The following is an 18,274-nucleotide window of genomic DNA, read 5'->3' on the forward strand; positions in this document are numbered from 1 at the left end:
GTGATTTAAATTTTTATGTGATTAATATTAGTGACCTGCTTAAAATTTGTACTGAGTTCTTGTTTGCAAGCTTTTCCGTCATGCTGGTTTTGTTCATATTTGTTAATTGTGCTGATCTGTATATATATACTGATTTTTCATATTTCTGTCTTTTTATTTTTTTTAAGTCCTATCCAGGTAAATTGCTTTAGCTTTCTTTCTCCAAGTAACTCAAAAAGATCTTAAAACAACTAACAGTTTTGTACCCACTTTCAAAGGACTCGTCTGTGAAAAATCATTTCTATTCAGGAATAGTTCAAATATGTTTAGAGTTCAGGTCAGTGGCATTGACAAATGAGTATGCTTATATGAATACAACCCCATCAAACTAGAACCAGTCTAAATCTACTGAGGAATTTCTCTTGTTTCCTTCCTCTTCAGCTCCACCACCCTAGGTAATAACTTTTATTTTTGTTACTGTAATGTTGTGTTTCTAACACTTCATATCAATAAATTTATGATTCACGTTTCAAACCTAATTCCGTGACATTTCTGTAGAATATCTGTGTCGTTTTTCTATGTTGTGACTTGTATAGTAACTGACTTTTATTGTGAAAAGACACTTTTACATAGATATATAATAATTTAGCTATCTATAATATTTTAAGGAACATTTGGCTATTTTAGATCTTGGCAATATTTGAGCTGCTTATGAAAATTTGAAGACAAGCCATTGGATTAAAATTTATAATGTATTTCTTAGATAAATATCTAAAATTAAAATTTATGAATACTATGGCATGTGCATGATTCAGTCTGTAATAATCTGGCATGTGGACTTTCAGGATGTTTGGGATATTTTGCATCCATAAAAGCAATGAGCAAGCTTCAGTTGATTTATTTCCTTCTAAATATCAAGAGAGTAAGATTTTATATTCTAAACACACCAGTATGTGAGAGTATTATTTTAATTTAATTTTATCTTCCTAGTGGGCTAATAATAGCAATCATCTAAGAATATCTCACTTTAATTGGATGTTTTCTTGTATAATTTATTTTACAACCCTTTACACATCTAGGATATGATTCATTCATCAAATTTGTGTATGGAATACCCAGGGTCTGGGGATTGCACTATCTGGTGTGGGTTATCTGAGAAAAAAAATCTACATACACTATGCTCTTATGTCTGTTAACTTTATTCCTCTAAGACAAAATTCCATCAATATAGCTATAGCTCCATCAGGCACTCAGGACAAGAATAAATCTAGATACACCAAGCTCTTAATCCCTCTACTTTATTTCTCTGGGATGAAATCCTGTCTACATAGCTTCAGTTCCATCCAGTCCCTAGCTCAGAGTCCTGCCAATGACTAAACTCCTATTCTTCCAGCCTCATTTTCATCCTCTATTTCCTCATTCTCCATTTCCACTACTCTCTACTTCTGGCACTCAGAAAACTCTACCAGAGATCTGCTCACCCTCTACAGAACCTCTGTCTTTCTCTCTTTTCTCATGCCCTGCCATTCTGTCTGCTCTACAGAAAATGCCTACCTTTTCTTTCCCTAGGCATGTGGTTCTCTGCCTCCTCAGGAATGTTCCTCCACCCTACCTTCCACTTTGATATGTGAAAATCTCTTTTGTTCTCAGACAATTGCTCTGGAGAGCCACTAGGCCTTGAGGCAGGGGAATGGTCTGAGGTTCATTTGCACCAGAAGCAAAGCTACCTAGGCTCAGCTGTGGAGTTAGTTACCTAGAAGTTCAGCAGGTCTGGAAATACTTGGGCATGCAAGAATTTTATAGTAGAAGACAGCTGAAATATTAAAGGCTGGATAGCACCAAATATTCATAATAAATGGCTTGCCTTTTGACAGACCCTTGGCTGGTCAAAGTATAGCTTTAATACACAGCTGACTCTCTATGATACATTCTTGTGGCTGGCCACATTTGTGAATATTTTCTTCTATATCATGGCTCATCTTATGAGTGTCTAAGTAGTTATTTCTAGTAACTGTATTTAACACTCAATGAGACCCAAGTAAACATTTGTGAATTATTTTTCCTTATATAGGACCTTTTAAAACAATTTTAATTTTTTTGAGAATTTCCTTTTTATAGTTCTTCAAAATTTTATAAAATATCTTTCATTATATTCACCTATCCCCAACTATTCTCTGGCATGTGTCCTTTCTACTACCCACTCAACTTTGTGTCCTCTTTTCTTTCATCCTCCTCCTCAAGATTTACTTATTTATTTATGTTTTTGTGTCTGTGTGCTCTGTCTGCACGTGTGCCTGCATGCCAGAAGAGGACATTAGATCTCATTCCAGATTGCTATGAGTCACCTTGTGGTTGCTGGGAATTGAACTCAGGACCTCTAGAAGAGCAGCCAGTGCTCTTAACCTCTGAGCCATCTCTCCAGCCCTACTCTTCTTTCTTCTTCCTCTTCCTCTTCCTCTTCCTCTTTCACTTCCTCTTCCTCCTCCTCCTCCTCCCCCTCCTCCTCCTCCTCCTTCTCCTCCTCCTCCTTCTTCTTCTCCTCCTTCCGCTCCTCCTCCTTCTTCTAACAACCTATGAAGTACAAGTTGTGCTGTTTCCATATTCTTGCATGTGTGGTGTTACACTGGAGAGTGGCTGATTTACCAGGAGTGGACTCATAAAGAAAATTGATTCTTCCTTTGCCAGCCACTGCTAGGGGTGGAATTCTATGCCCATCCACACCCACCCCCATGCTGGAACTGGTCTAGCTTGCATGTGTGCAGGCCTTGGGCATATTCTCACAACCACTCAGAATTCATAGGTGCATCTTCCTTGCTGTGCCCTAAAATCCTGCTTTCTGGTAGTCATGTACTATTGTGCCCTGGGCACAAGACCCCCATAGATACCACCAGAGACACGAACTCACTGAAATGCAAAAGCAAGGTTTATTGAAGCAGTTCATGCTGTGCGGCAGAGACCTCAGTCCAGCCCCCTGACACAGTAGAGGCTGGAGGAGGTGACTGCCCCTCTGCAAGCTCAGTTTTTAAAGGCAAAAAACATAAGGTTACATCATTTAGGGGTGCTAGTATGGGTACAATTCTGATTGGCTCAAGTTTTAGGGGCTTTCCAGAATTTCTGTGTTATCTTACTTTGTAGTTTTAACCAGTTGTTTGTCAAACTTTATAGACTACCTCTGGCATTGGAGTATTCTGTGGTTAATCAATTGTTAACAGATAGTCCTTCAAACATCCTGACTTTCTACTTTGACCATCTCTGGCATTGGGGCATTCTACGTTTAATCAGTTGCTACCAGATGGCTCTTCAAACATCTTGACTTTGTCCTGGGACCTATGTCAGCAGCTCTGAGAATTTTGAAACTCAGGCCTGTTTCAAGCTGGGGTGAGGGCCTTGCTTGAAATGAGGGTGCTTTGGTTCATCAGTACTTTTTCTGGCTCATCTACTCTTCTTGCCCTTTCCTCTGCAGTGTTCTTGAGACTTTATAGGAGAGAATGTGTTAAAGATATCCCATAAAGGTCTGACTATTTCAGCCTTATTTTCTGCATGTTGATCACTTGTAGGTATCTGTTAAATGAAGTCAACTGCAAATAGAATCTTCTCTGGTGAGAGTTGAGAGGTGTGTTACTTTATTGAAAATTCATCTCTCATACACCATTTTCTCATCTTTCTCCTCCCACCTACTCTCTTTTTCTCCCCTATCAAATTCATGACCTCTTCTTTTTTATCTGTGATTTTTCAAACACACACAATACCCCTACACACACACCTTATGAGTCTGTTTAGTACTGCCTGAATGTACATATATTTAGGCCTGGTCATTTGAGATTGGATAACTTATTGGGTGGGATAATTCCAAGAGAAGATTGATTTTTCTTTCACAGCAAACTTTAACTAAATATAGCTCTTCATCTAGGGGTAGAGATTATGAGAAGTTCTCTACATGCATTGGCATGTCTACTGGTATTTTGCTGAACAACCTTATTTCTGAGATTTTTGTGGATACAGTTTATCTGTCATATATAGAAAGACACTATATATCACAGCAGACATCTTGATTCTCTGTCTTTCACAATCTTTCTGTTCCTTCTTCTATGATGTACTTGGAGCCTTGGATGTATAGATTTTCTTGAAAATGAATTAACTAGGATTGGTCAACCTACACTCAGTTGTTCTCTGTATTTTGACCTGTTGTGGATTTCTGAATTAATCTCCATTTTCTGCAAAAAGAGAACCTTCTTTGATGATGGGTGGGAATAGCACCTATCTGTATTAGAGGATTTATTAAGGCAATTCCACATAGTTAAAAAGAAGGTTTATTTTTGGGGGTAACTTACAGCTAGTAAAGAGGTTGGTTACAGGATCCAGGAGAGGTGAGATGCAGTCCAGCTGGGTTCTCTGAAGAACTCCGCTTGATCTACCATCCAGCATCCAGGATCACCAGGAACCAAGAGAGTTGACACATCCGGATCTCAGGTCTTAAGGGCTCCCGTCTTGGCCTGCCTTAGGGGCAGATCATAGGTAGGCGTAACAGTTACAGAAAGCCTCACTAGGGGTAGTACTTCCAGGTCAAAGCTGGAACAGCTGCTGACTACATATCTGTGAATACAGGGACAAGTATTTAATGCTGTCAAAAATAGTACTGGTCTAGTGAGGTGGTAGTAATAGGTTCTACTCTAGGGTACTTGGCTAGATTTGTTGTACCAGGCGTGAATTCCTGCATATTGATTAGGACTTGGGTCAAATTATACAGCTATTGGTTACCACTGATATATAAATTTCACTTTTGCACAATTAAGAATGTCTTGCTCTGCTGATCATTGTTGTACTTCTGTAGTCTTTATGCCTGGAGAGGGCTTTACTTGCTTTTCTCCCTTTACAGGATTGATTTGCTGGATCATTTGTAAATGTATGTTAGTTTTCTGCAACTATGACTTCCATATTCACATATGCAGCCTCTGGGAAACAAGCTTCTGCATAAGACTTTAGTGGTAGCATCTCAGGTCTCAGGGAAAAGCTGAAGAACATCCTTTCCCCTGCTTATCTGCCACCTATGCGTCTTTCTGAAAATGGTTCTTCAAAATGTTGCCCACTTTTTCTTTGTGGTTTGTTTTGTTTCTAGTGGATTTTGAGACTACTTAGTATGTTGTTGCTATTAGCCTTCTGTAGACTAGTGTTCTTCACAAGTATTTCCCCACTTTTACAGTTCAACTTACATTCTATCTGTCTTTCAAGAGCAAATGTTTGCTTTTTACCATTCTTATTTTTATTATTTTTTGAGAATTTCACAGCATATTTTGATCATATTCACCTCCCTCTCCAAACTCCTTCCATATCTGCCTCCTGTCCCTACCAACCCACCCTATTTTTTTGTTCTTAAAAAAAAATCAAGTCCTATCTGCGCTGCCCCTCAGCTCTTCTGTGTGTGTCCATCCACTAGAGCATTGTCAGCCCTCTCCCTGTGACAGCATGCACATTATTTGCACAAGCTGCAATCAGACAAAACCCAACATCTATAGGGGAGGTAGGCACAAAGTCTCACCCCTAACTGTGGCTCTATCGGTCAATGATAGCAAGAATTTTTTTGATGCTCTTCAACGTAACAAAAAATTTCAGTTATTGGTTCTTTGTTTTGTCATCTAAAATGTCATTGCCTAAGCCAAAAGCAAATGTTTCTCTAGAAGTTTATATTTGACATTTAGGTATATGGTAAATATTTGTGTTCATTTTATATGAGTGTGAGAAAAAAGTTTAAGCGTATTATTTTGCATTTAAATGCCTAAATGTTAAAGTTTTATTTGATAAAAGATTATCTTCTACTCTAAAATTGGTATTAATTATTCTTAAATATATACTAGTCCTAAGTGTGTGTGGTTACTGACTCGCTGTTCTCTTCCACTGCTCTGTATACTTCTACATTCACCAATATCACAAGTATCTTTAGTGACTATTCTATTATATAAGACTTATTACCTTGTAACATTAGATCTTTGATTCCTTTCTTTCTGAACAATTTAATTTATAACATTCAAATATTAAACAAAAGTATAGATTGTAGAAACCTATTGGTGGAGAAGTGTGATATTTCTATTAATTAACATATCTTATAATGTTTACATTAAGTTTAAAGTATCTAGATCATGGGACATTTTGAAGAATTATTTTGCTGTTATGGTCCCTTGTCATGTGACTTTTAAAATAAGCTTGCTTATAAATATAAAATGCTTTTCTGGAATAAAATTAGAGACAACTGATATAGTATAATTTAATTTTTATATTAATGATTAGGATATAACTGTGTAGTAACTTAGACCTTTGGTTTCTTATAGCACCAATAACAACAGAAAGGTCCTGTGTTATTCTGTAAATGTTTAGCTAGTACATGTTTTTCATACTGAAGCAACTATATTCATCTTGAATATTTTTCTTGAGTGAGTTGTATAGTCTATGTCTTTTAAACTCCATTAATTTTTAATTTGTCAAATTAATTGATATGGATGCCCATAATATTCCCTGATGTTTCTTTTAAAATAATTTGTACACACACACACACACACACACACACACACACACACACACACACTTCCCATCATTGCTGATATTGATATCCTGTGCTGTCTCTACTTTTCTCTGCTAAATCTCTGTAAATGTTATTAACTTAAGGCTCTTTTATATTATCAAGGTGTAATGTTTATTTTATTTAGGAATGCATTTATTTATTATGAACATTATTCCTTGTATTTTTGTTTCATTATTTTAGTTCAGGATGTGACATGCCCTCCCCCACACATCTACCAACTTTAGCTTTAATTTCTTCTTTTTCCAATGTTTTAAGAGAGTGTCAGGTAACTGATATGGGGCTACTGTCCTTTTTAATGTGTATGTTGGGTGCAGCCAGCTTCCTTTATGCTGTTGTTGTCTTACCATGGATACATTTATGTGCTTTATCATTGATACTTGGATGCAATGGGTGAGCATTACCAATTAGTTTTTCGGGAATTTTTGCTTGGGGAAATAAGAAGTGGCCACAATGTATTTTATTTCACATCCACCACAATCTTTTGAGTAAAGAAGCAGTACCTTGTTAGAACACTTGCTGTTAGTGCTTGAGATTGAATATCTGCATGAATGGAAGCTAAGTTTGATAATTTTGTTTCCTTTGAAATTTATTTAGATTGGTTTGGGAGTTTTTTCTTTCCAACTAGTATGTTCAGAACATCAATAAACCTCTTCTGGGATCTTACTGAAGGATTTGGGTAATCAAAAGTAACTGTTCCACCCTTTCATTTTGAGTATCTCACATTGCCGGTGTTCTGGGAGCCTTTGATCTTACAATTTGCAGCCGTTTTTCTTCTTCTGTTCTATTGCATCACAGAGTCTTGTACTGTGCTGTAGTATGCTGACATCTGGCCAGAGAGCTAGAGGATGGGGTGGAGATCTGCAGAATTCTACCTCAGGTTTTCTTTCTGTTCTGCTTTTCTATACCACAGATCCAGTATCTCTGATCTCTTTGAGAACAGTGATTTTTGTTTCTTAAATTCAGTAAAATACCTATTTTTTTTTTCTGGTCAGGTTTCTTCTCAGTGTACTATTTTCTGGAAAATTCCTCCATAATAAAGCCTCCTTGATAACAGATCTCATTAGTCTCTTGCTACTCTGGAATTGTAGTCTGGGGCTCTTTGTCTTCCAATAACAGGCATTGGTAATTTTCACCCAAACTTCTCATTCCACTTCTTGTTTGTGGCTGGCACTCTCTTTTTCTTTTCTTTTCTTTACAATTTGTTACATTCCTTTACAAAAATCACAATTCATTACCTTTCCCACATTTGGTTTTTGCTTGATCTCTGTTCATCACTTTAGGTTTCCACAGTTTGTCCTTGCATTAGTATTTGCTTCCTTTTTCAAGTTAACAAAGTGAAACACTTAATGATTTTTATTCTTTATTCTTTTCCAGTCATTTGATGGTATTCCTATCTCTTCACTACTTAGTGTTTCCTCCCAATATTTTATCTAATCCTTTAATTGGCATTTAAATAAAATATTTAATGTTTTATTCTTTGATTTCTTACTTATCCATAAACAAGCAAATGTGTGTTCTGAGAAAAAATCTAATAATTGGAATTACACTTTTATACTTTCTTTTTTAATTAATTTTTTCATGGAATATATTTTCATCTGATACATTTCACAATGAAATATTATTCTGATGATAAGAAAAGTGAAATTAAAAAATTTACTTTTACACTTTCAAGTTCAGTTATTAAAGATATGAGGAGACATCATTTTGTCATGAGAAGATTAAATAATTTTTTTGTTTCTCATGATCTTCTTTGAACACTGAACATCCATTGTATTTTAGGCATAGGGTGTAGTCGGAAGTTTTTCTGAGTCCTGCCTGGTCCTGTAGCAGCTCAGACCCAAGTAAACCACAGAGGCTTATATTATTTACAAACTGTTAAGTCTATGGCAGGTCTCTTGCTAGCTAGCTCTTATATCTTAAATTAATCCATAACTATTAATGTATTGCCACATATGCCGTGGCTTTACCTGCGTGCTATTACATGTTGCTTTCTGGATGGTGGAATAGTGTCTCTCTCCAGACCCACCTTTTCTCTTTCTTGTCTCTCTTCTATCTTGCTTGCCTCTAAGCTGCCTTGCCATAGGCCAAAGCAGTTTATTTATTAAACAATGGGAATAACATATATTCACAGCATACAGAAAGACATCCGCCAGAAATGAGGTTATAATGGCATTTCAAATTCTTGAAACTGGAGTCTGTAGCAACTGTGCAGATAGATTTTCCAAGATTATCACCCAACCACAGGAACCCTAATTGAGTAAATAAGTCTAGGTGACTTAGAGAGCCAATTATTCTCAGGTTTAAAGAAAATGCAAGAAAAAAAGGTATTATTCAGCATTCGGACTTTCTATAGGATTATGGATTCACTTGGAAAAAAATTTTAACACAATTTTAGAAGTAATTGTGAGTGATTTAAATCTTGCTATGTTAAAAAATTCAAACAAGATATCGTGTGTCTTTAAGCCTATGATTTGATTTCCTTGGTTCATGAATGTGAATGATTTTGATTATTTTAAGTCTTCATGTATAAGTGACAGCTATTTTTAATATCTTATTGTATTGTATATCCTTAATCTACTGAGCATGCACTCATCTTTCTTTTTACTCCTTTCTTTTTTAGAGACATGTTTAAAGGAAAATATAGAGATTGAGAATGGGTTTCTTTCTGAATCTGATCATACATATGTTCTAAATAGAAAAACACAGTATAGGTGCAAACAGGGATACGTAACAGAAAGTGGAGAAACATCAGGAACAATTACCTGCCTCCAAAATGGATGGTCAGCTCAACCCTCATGCATCAGTGAGTACTTCATGATATTCCTGCCTTTATACTGGTGATGTATAAGAGTTTAGCTTTATTCTCCTTTGAGGTGGCTGGTGTTGTTTCACTTGAAAGATGAGTTTTAAACTTCAAGAAAAAATATTTCACTATTTGTTTTTCCTTTTGGACTCATTCTTGCTCTGTAGAATATCAGTTCATTTCATTTTCCAATGCTTTAAAATACTCTCTAGTTTTAAATTTAGTGAAGGATTCTTTGACTAGCTGCCTTTTAAATGATACTCTGCCTTGCATATGAAAGCCTTTGCTCCTAGATATAAAGGCAAAGTTTTAGGTGAAGATACATGTCCATGTTTTAGATCCCAGAATATGTGATAACCTTGTAATACGTGTTTGACACTGTCAGTTAAGGTCTGTCTCAGAAGGTCTCCCTCTTGGAAATTCTTCCCAAATATTTTGATATTGGAAAGAAAGAAATGTTCCCAGGTATCATCAAATTTTCATGTTTTAGTACCTACAGTCAATGATAGTTTTCTGAGAATAATTACTTCAGCTTGTCTTACTTATCAGAAAGCTAGCCAGTGCTATTTTTCAAGAACTATTCAACATAACTTAAATAATAAAGTGATTTAATATATTTACTGATTTCTTATTTTCTATTTTCATTTATTGTACTTTTATAGGATGTATTTAAAGAAAAAGCAATTAAAATTATTCCCATGTAATATTCATTTATATTAAATTATAATTTACAAATCTTTTTGGATTTTATTATTGTAAAAGAAAAAATCCTTTGATATAATAAAATAAATTCACCAGCTTTAAATTTAACTAATTTACTTTTCTATATTTGATATAGCATATGAACTACTAAATATAGGACATTAGCTCACAAAGGTTATGACCCTTCTCTAAAACAAAATATATCTGAAATTGTCTATTTATTTCCAGTATGTGATAAATATAAGAAAAAATGAGCTGAAAACTATTTTTAAAATAAAGTTTTATAAAACTTAACTGAAGCAGTAAATGCTAATTGGAGTATAGTTTTTATTTAATAACTGTTTAAGAAAAATGATTTATTGTTGGTCTTCTAAGGGTGTTTTTATATAGTATTTAATTGTTATTATATATTAACCTGTGACTACTTTTGTTCTCACAGGAATTGCTCAGATTGTCCATTGACACATTAAATGAAATCTTCTATTTTATTTTGTTTAGAGTCTTGTGATAGGCCTATATTTGAGAATGCTGGAACTAAAAATAATAGCACATGGTTTAAACTCAGTGATAAATTAGACTACGAATGCCATATTGGATATGAAAACAAATATAAACATACCAAAGGCTCCATAACATGTACATATGATGGATGGTCTGATATACCTTCGTGCTATGGTGAGTACTATTTTCTCTGGAATTTTTCTTTTTACAAGCCAAAAATAAATATTTATGTGTCACTTGAAAATATGAACTTCCTAGGATCTTCCTTCTGATTCAGTGTAAACTGGGAGAAAGGACTGTTTTGAAGGCTAAAGCTGATCATATTTGTTTTTATTATTGCATTGTGTGCATTTATTTATCCTATATGTGTACAATGGTTACAAGTGTGCATCTATGGAGGTGTGCACACCACATTACTCATGAAGATGTCAGAGTACTCGTGAGTCAGCTCTCTCTTTTCATCATTGAGTCCCAGGACTGAACTCCTGTCACCAAGCTTAGAGGGAAGCCCTCTCACTGACTGAGCCATTTCAGTGGCTTGATAATCTGTTTTTAAAATAATGTATTTATGGGGTGTAGGCAGCACATTCTTGTGACTCTAGCACTATGAGCCTGGAACAAGAGGTTTTAAATTTGAGGACATGTTGGGCTACATAGTGAGTCTCTGCTTCCATAAACAAACAAACAAACAAACAAACAACAAACAAAATACATTAAATTAATTATTCCTTTTATGACCTGTGTATATCAAATATCTCTGATGAAAGTATAATTGTTTCATTATCATAAAAACATGCTCTTAGTTATTTACACTAGGTCTCCATTATCAAAATTATGATTTGAAGTATGAAACAAGATCATGCAAATTTGAAGAGTAGAAAGGAAAATGATGGACAATTTGCAAGGAAAAAAATCAAAAGTGAAAGGAAAAGTATTGTCTCAGGGCAAAGGAGACAAATGATGCACATAGAAAAATGGCAGTTTATAAAGGTACAAGGGGAAACCTGTGTCAGGATAAGGTGTTTAATTTTATTTGGACATGTTTATTAGGTGAGCCACATGGAATTTTAACTTCAATATTTTGATAGCTGGACCTTGATAGTCAGCATCATGAGGAGGAAGTGGCCAAATAAGGGAATATACCTTGGTGGCTAGCTTTAGGAATGTAATCTAATGATTTATAGGAAGGCAGAGGCAATGAGGAGAAGGACAAGGCCTGCCAGAGCCATGTTTGCCATGCCCATGTGGTCAGAATCCTTTCAGAAAGGATAGCAGCAGAAATTTAGAAAACTGATTGCAGCATCAATGGTCCACTCAAATGTAATTCATTAAGGATGTCTACACCTGGCAAGGTGGTACACATCTGTAATCCTAGAACTTGGGAGGTAGAATTACGAGAGTCTTGAACATGAAACCACTCTGGGTGACATATGAAGACCTATCATAAACAACAAAGAGAATCAAATGATGCCCAAATTAAAAAAAAATCAAACTAAATAAGTGGTGATTATTAATTTCTATCTGATTATAAGCAGTTCAAGATTATGAAATCAGGACTTTCTATAATATAATACTAAAAATAGAATGCAAGGACAGGGCTATTAGTTCATTAGGACAAGGCTTGTCTACCCCATGGCCTTAGGGTCAGTCTTAACATTGTAAAAATAAAATAAAATATACTACAGAATTATTTATTAATGTGACAAAACCTTTCCTGTGGAGATGATATGTCCCAGATAAGGCGTTCATGACTAATCATCATACAGATACCACCAAACTCAGCTTGATGACCCATGAGTTTTATTGGGGTTACTGAAATATGAGTGAAGGGTTGCTTACATGACCAGAAATGACTCAAAGACAGCTGCATTGCCAAGGCCCACCCAGCATGGGTAACAGCTCACAGAAGCATAGAACTGGAGTACCCTGCACAGCCTATACAAGTTGTGTACAGCCAGGCAGCTCAACCGACTGGAGAATGTTTTTAACCAAGTGATTCAGTTGATCTAAACCTCTTCCAGGGAGCTGGGCTGGTTTTAGCTTCTTCCAGGCAGCTTGTTCAGTCTCAAAACCTTCCAATTTTGCATCTAGGCTCGTTTGAGTATCTTCTTTGCACCTTTCCTTGTCTGAGAATGATTCATCAACTTGGCTTATTTACTTGGGAGTAAGGAACCTACTGAATCTGGTCAGTTTCAGGGACTTCCTGAAGCTATTTAGAGTTTTTTCTTTACCTTCCTGCTAAAGGAGCTTTCCTGCAGTATGGAATATTTTAACTTTGGATGAACTTTCACACAGTAAATTCTGATAGAGTTTTGCAGACCTGGTTTCACACTGCTGATACCAATAACTAAATAAAAACCCTCTTATTATTAAAATTTATTTATGGTTATGGTGAATATGAGTGACCCCAGACTTTTAATAGCTGTGAGTCTTGTTAAGGTTGATTTTTCCCAGGGAATCTAAAACACTCAATATTAAAACAAAGGAATTATTTGGGGACTGTTTCTGGAAGCTCTAATGTGTGCCATTCTTGAGTGTCCTATCACCAGTCACAACATGAGGTTTTGGTTATTTGCTTTAGATATTGCTTTTAAAGCATATCTTTCATTTTTGTTGTTAATTCTGTACTAACACTTGATTCTTGAAAGTAGGAATTTTCTTTTATGTATAAACCTAGCTTTTAAATTGTAATCTCTAATTTTATAAATTAGTAAAAATGGGAGATTTCAAACAAGAAAAAAGTTTATTTTTAATAATTTAACAATTTAAAAAATAATTGTAATGGAGAATGCTACAAATTCTTAATTTGAGTCAAATTAATTAACAGTTAATAAGAATTGGAAATACCACAAAATAGGTTAGTGTATTGTAAATATTCAAACACTCAGCCAGTGTTACTGTTTGTCCATGTTTCTTATGTTCCTTTTTAATTTAAAATAAACTAACTTTATTTTCTTAACTTCAGATACATTAGAAATTATTTTACCTGTTATACTTTCTCAAGTATATTAAACTGAAATAATATTTTGAAAATGTCATACACATACTGTATAGCATTAATTTCAAATATGAAAGAACAATTGTATATTGTAAGAAAAGGGTAGTTGTAAATTTAACATTAGTAACTCTCTGCAGCAATTAAGACTCAGTAAAAATAACTTAACTTCATTTTTAATTCTATGGCTTATATATTACATCAATATACATTCCTCAGACTTCCATATGAATTTAGGGGCTATAGCAAATGTAATATGCAACACTTTTCATAAGGAAGGTGGTCACTGATGCTTCCCTGTGAATGCACATGAGAGAGAGAACTACTTCTCAATGATTAAATGTATTCTCTAATTATTTTACTTTTCAAGAAAGAGAATGCAGCATCCCCTTACTACAACCACACTTAACTGTCAATCCCAGGAATGACAAATATAAAGTTGGAGATTTGTTGAAATTTTCTTGCCAACAAGAACACAGAGTTGGAACAGATTCAGTGCAATGCTACCACTTTGGATGGTCTCCTAGTTTCCCAACATGTAAAGGTCAGTATCTGTTTTACATTTGGTGAATGAAAATCAGAAGTTTATTTTCCTTCTCCTAATATCCCCTAGTCTTACATTGCGTCCATAGTCTTAAACATATCCAGACATATAGACAGCCATGATGAAGCTGCAGGTTGTATGGCTAATGCACAGTCACTTTTTACAAGGTTAATCCCAGACTAGCTTAAAATATGTTATCAGTGTATTTAAACATGTAGACATGATGGCTGAGAGTACAAAGATGTCTCTCATTTTGTCTGTATTACCATTTATACTGGCATTTTTATAGCATAATCATTTCCTCACATTGCATAGAGAATGTCTAAACTGTATGAAAGCCAATTTTCATGAATTCATTAGCATTTATTAAAAATTAAAACACATTAATCAGAGATGTTTCCTACAGTGTCAGCAAGTTTTACAAATTGATAGTTGTATGTTAAAAATATTTAGAGTGTGAAAAATCACTATAATTGACACAACTACAATTGTTGACTAGGTTTCCTGCATTTTCAAGGTTTCAGGTTTACCACACACTGTACCACCTTCAATATGTGAACAATGCTATTTCAATAGACATGTTACAAACTGTGAAATGTCAATCTAGTGTAAATACTATTGATTTAGTAAAGTGTTATAAAAATTGAGATGGTAAATAAGTTCTTAAAAGATTTTTCATTAACTACATTTCTAGACTGAAAGATGGACATTTTCATTTATACTTACATAATATTTCCACAATAGGTAAAGTAGAATCATGTGATCAACCTCCTGAACTTCTCAATGGAGAAGTTAAGGGAACAAAGAAAGAAGAATACAGCCATGGTGAAGTGGTGGAATATGATTGCAAGCCTAAATTTCTCCTGAAGGGACCCAATAAGATCCAATGTGTTGATGGGAAGTGGACAACCTTGCCGATGTGTGTCGGTAATTAGTGTTAATACGTAAACACGGCTTTGAATCTCATGTGATGCTTTAATTATAAATACACATTTGTGAAACATCTTTCTGCAGAGGAGGAGAGAACATGTGGAGACATTCCTAAACTTGAGCATGGCTTTGTCCAGTTTTTTGTCCCTCCCTACCATCATGGAGATTCAGTGGAGTTCAACTGCACAGAAAACTTCACAATGATTGGACATGGGTCAGTTTCATGCATTAGTGGAAGGTGGACCCAGCTTCCTCAGTGTGTAGGTAAGAAGGTTATGTACCCCAAATTGATACTTAATGAAGTGTAATATTTTTATTGCAGAAATATTTCCATATATATATTTAGTTAGAACTCTTCTTGGATGAATCTAGTCTTACATAATATGAATCCAAACTTTTATTTTTTATAATTTAATGTGTGTCTACAGAAGAATGAAAATTATTAATATAATCTATAAAAGATTGTTTACCTCAAGTTAAATCTAGTTGTTGTTTATGAATTTTATATGACTAAATGTAAATAATAATACTCAAGAAGATACCACAAAGTTACAAAATACCATTGCTGTTATTATATGGCTCTCTGTTATTGTTGTAAAATGGCAATAAAGAGGCCTTGGGCGATCCCTATGTCTTTCTTAGAGTCCTCTTTACTAGGTAACCTCCCTGGAGTTGTGATTAGCAGTCTAGTCATCCTTTGCTTTACATCTAGTATCCACCTATGAGTGAGTACATACTATGTTTGTTTTTCTGAGTCTGGGTTACCTCACTCAGGATGATTTTGTTTTTTTAGATCCATCCATTTGTCTGCAAACCTCATGATGTCATTGTTTTTCTCTGCTGAGTAGTACTCCATTGTGTATATGTACCACATTTTATATATCCATTCTTCAGTTGAAGGGCATCTAGGTTGTTTCTAGGTTCTCGCTATTACAAATAATGCTGCTATGAACATAGCTGAGCATGTGCCCTAGTGGTATGATTGAGCATTAAAAAAAAAAAAAGATGATTCAGTATGCTGGGCAGGTCCCCAAGGAGCGGGCCTGAATGCTAACACTCTCCTTCTATATCATGGAAAGCTAAGAAATAAAGTATGGAAAGCACCCTTTTCCTACTCTCCCAGAACTTTCATTACACTTCTGTCCACTCTACATGCTGCAAGCTGAAGTCAGTGTGATGAGGGTAGGGTCATAAGTCCTCTCATTGGCTATAGAATTCAGCTGTACCAAAAAGTCTGGGGTTAGGTGGGTGACATTATCCCATGGGTAATTTCTCTCTGCAATAACCCTCCTTTTCTTCTGGTGACTGAATTTAATGAGTAGTTAAAAGCATCTTGGTGCCTACATTCACTTTTTTCTGAAACTGGGGTTTTTCTTATAATGTTCCTGGCTCATTACTTCAGAATGGTCCTTGATACCCAGAATTTACTCTTAATTGGGATTTTAGTGTTGGTTAATGCCAGAGAAACATGGAGCTCCTTTAGAAAGGGAACTTATACCTGTGTTGTTTAGGAATATGTTCTCCATACACAGAAGAACGACCAATTCAAAAACAGTTTGCCATGTAAATCAGTGCTTCCACAATTAATCATTACATTTTTGCTAAGCAAACACATTACCTTCAATGCTTTAAAGCCTATTCACATGACTATTTTAAAACTGTTTAAAAATAATTTTATATGGGTGAAAAGTCAGACATATCAGGAATGAAAACAATTCTCCATTCTGTTACAAAGTTATGTTTTATTATTTGTTCAGATTTCTGAGTTTTATTCTGATGGTTGATCTGCCTGTATTGACCTTCATATGACCCTCTTCAGTTATCATAAGTTGTGCTACAACATTAAACTTACAGCAAAGACATTTTTATCCTGACACTATACATTCTTATCCTTCTCCATATCTTTAGCTTTCTCTTGACAAATAAGAGATTCTTATAAAACAGATCAATCACACAGTCACCAGGCCCCCATGACTATTGGTCTTTCTTCACTTACCTTTATAACTTTTGTCTTCTGTGAACCAATCTTAAGGAAGGGACTAATTCTCAGGTGTCTTGAATTCTTGAATTACTCCGGTCAATATTTTAAGTATTGTTTTAGATGAAAGTTATATTACTTTGACTAATCATTTACTTTTATTTACTCTATCCATACACATTTCACTCTACATTTCAGATTATTAACAAATGTTATCCAGGACCTATACTGAAATTTTGTCAGATTCAAAAAGAATTCTTATCTTCAGTTAGTAATTATAAAACATAACACATTAAAAGGTGTATATATAGCCCTTACTTAAGTCATAACACAACCAAACAGTTTTATTATTATGACACAGTATTGTTATATTATAGGATGATCTAGCATAGGAAATAACTTCTTATAGACTCTTATGAAGGGAATATAAAGAGATGGTGACTACAAGCATATAATATACAAATTCTCCCCCTGAAACAATTGTTTCATACACAATATATCTAGATATTATTTTTAATAACACATCTATCAAAAAGGATATTCAAACTAGCAAACTTCTTATCATCTATCTGCTCATGTTTTCATTTTAATATTTTTAACATCATGGACTATAATTAAGATAATGGGAGAGCAACAAATTTGGTCATTTCACAATAATTTCCTATGTCGCGCATCTGAGACACTGATTTCCTATGTACTTGAGTTGCCAAGTCCACAAATCACTTTACAACACAAACTCTCTGAGATGTACAAGACTGGACATGAGATCTAGTTCTCACACGGTATACCACTCTGTATGGTCACTTTAGCATGTTAATTGACAAAATTTATAGGCATAAATAATAGTTTCATTTGTACATGGACTGTGTAGCTATTTTGATACAGCAGCTAGCTCACTTCTTCTAATTGTTTCTTGTAATTTTTCCTGGAATTATTTTCACATAGCAACAGATCAACTGAAGAAGTGTAAAGCACCAAAGGTAACTGGTGTGGACAGAATTCAACCCAATAAGAAAGAATTTCATCACAATGTTAGCATTGGTTACAAATGTAGAGGAAAGAAGGAGCATAAACACTCAACCTGCATCAATGGAAGGTGGGATCCTGAGCCAACCTGTAGAGGTAAGCTCTTGTTTGCATTTTCTTGTAGTGGTTATTCTAGTACTTTCTCACCTGTGACAGTAGTGTCTTTGAGTTATTAAAACACAGTAAATTTTCTTCAGAATTTCTTATGTGAATCCTGCATTTTTATCATTTTTACCTCTCCC

The 18,274-nt window shown here is 34.8% G+C and overlaps 1 protein-coding gene across 1 annotated transcript in view; it reads left to right on the plus strand.

Moving 5' to 3' along the window:
• Cfh (complement factor H) overlaps window positions 1–18,274 on the plus strand; it is an 83,677-nt gene that overhangs the window by 42,665 nt on the left and 22,738 nt on the right. The window contains exons 10-15 of the mRNA XM_059280089.1: window positions 9,174–9,356; window positions 10,557–10,733; window positions 13,925–14,098; window positions 14,843–15,025; window positions 15,113–15,292; window positions 17,952–18,128. Coding sequence (XP_059136072.1) covers window positions 9,174–9,356; window positions 10,557–10,733; window positions 13,925–14,098; window positions 14,843–15,025; window positions 15,113–15,292; window positions 17,952–18,128 — 1,074 coding nt within the window. The remainder of the gene's footprint in view (window positions 1–9,173; window positions 9,357–10,556; window positions 10,734–13,924; window positions 14,099–14,842; window positions 15,026–15,112; window positions 15,293–17,951; window positions 18,129–18,274) is intronic.

This window comes from Peromyscus eremicus, chromosome 15 (genome assembly GCF_949786415.1).
Source record: "Peromyscus eremicus chromosome 15, PerEre_H2_v1, whole genome shotgun sequence".
NCBI lineage: Eukaryota > Metazoa > Chordata > Mammalia > Rodentia > Cricetidae > Peromyscus > Peromyscus eremicus.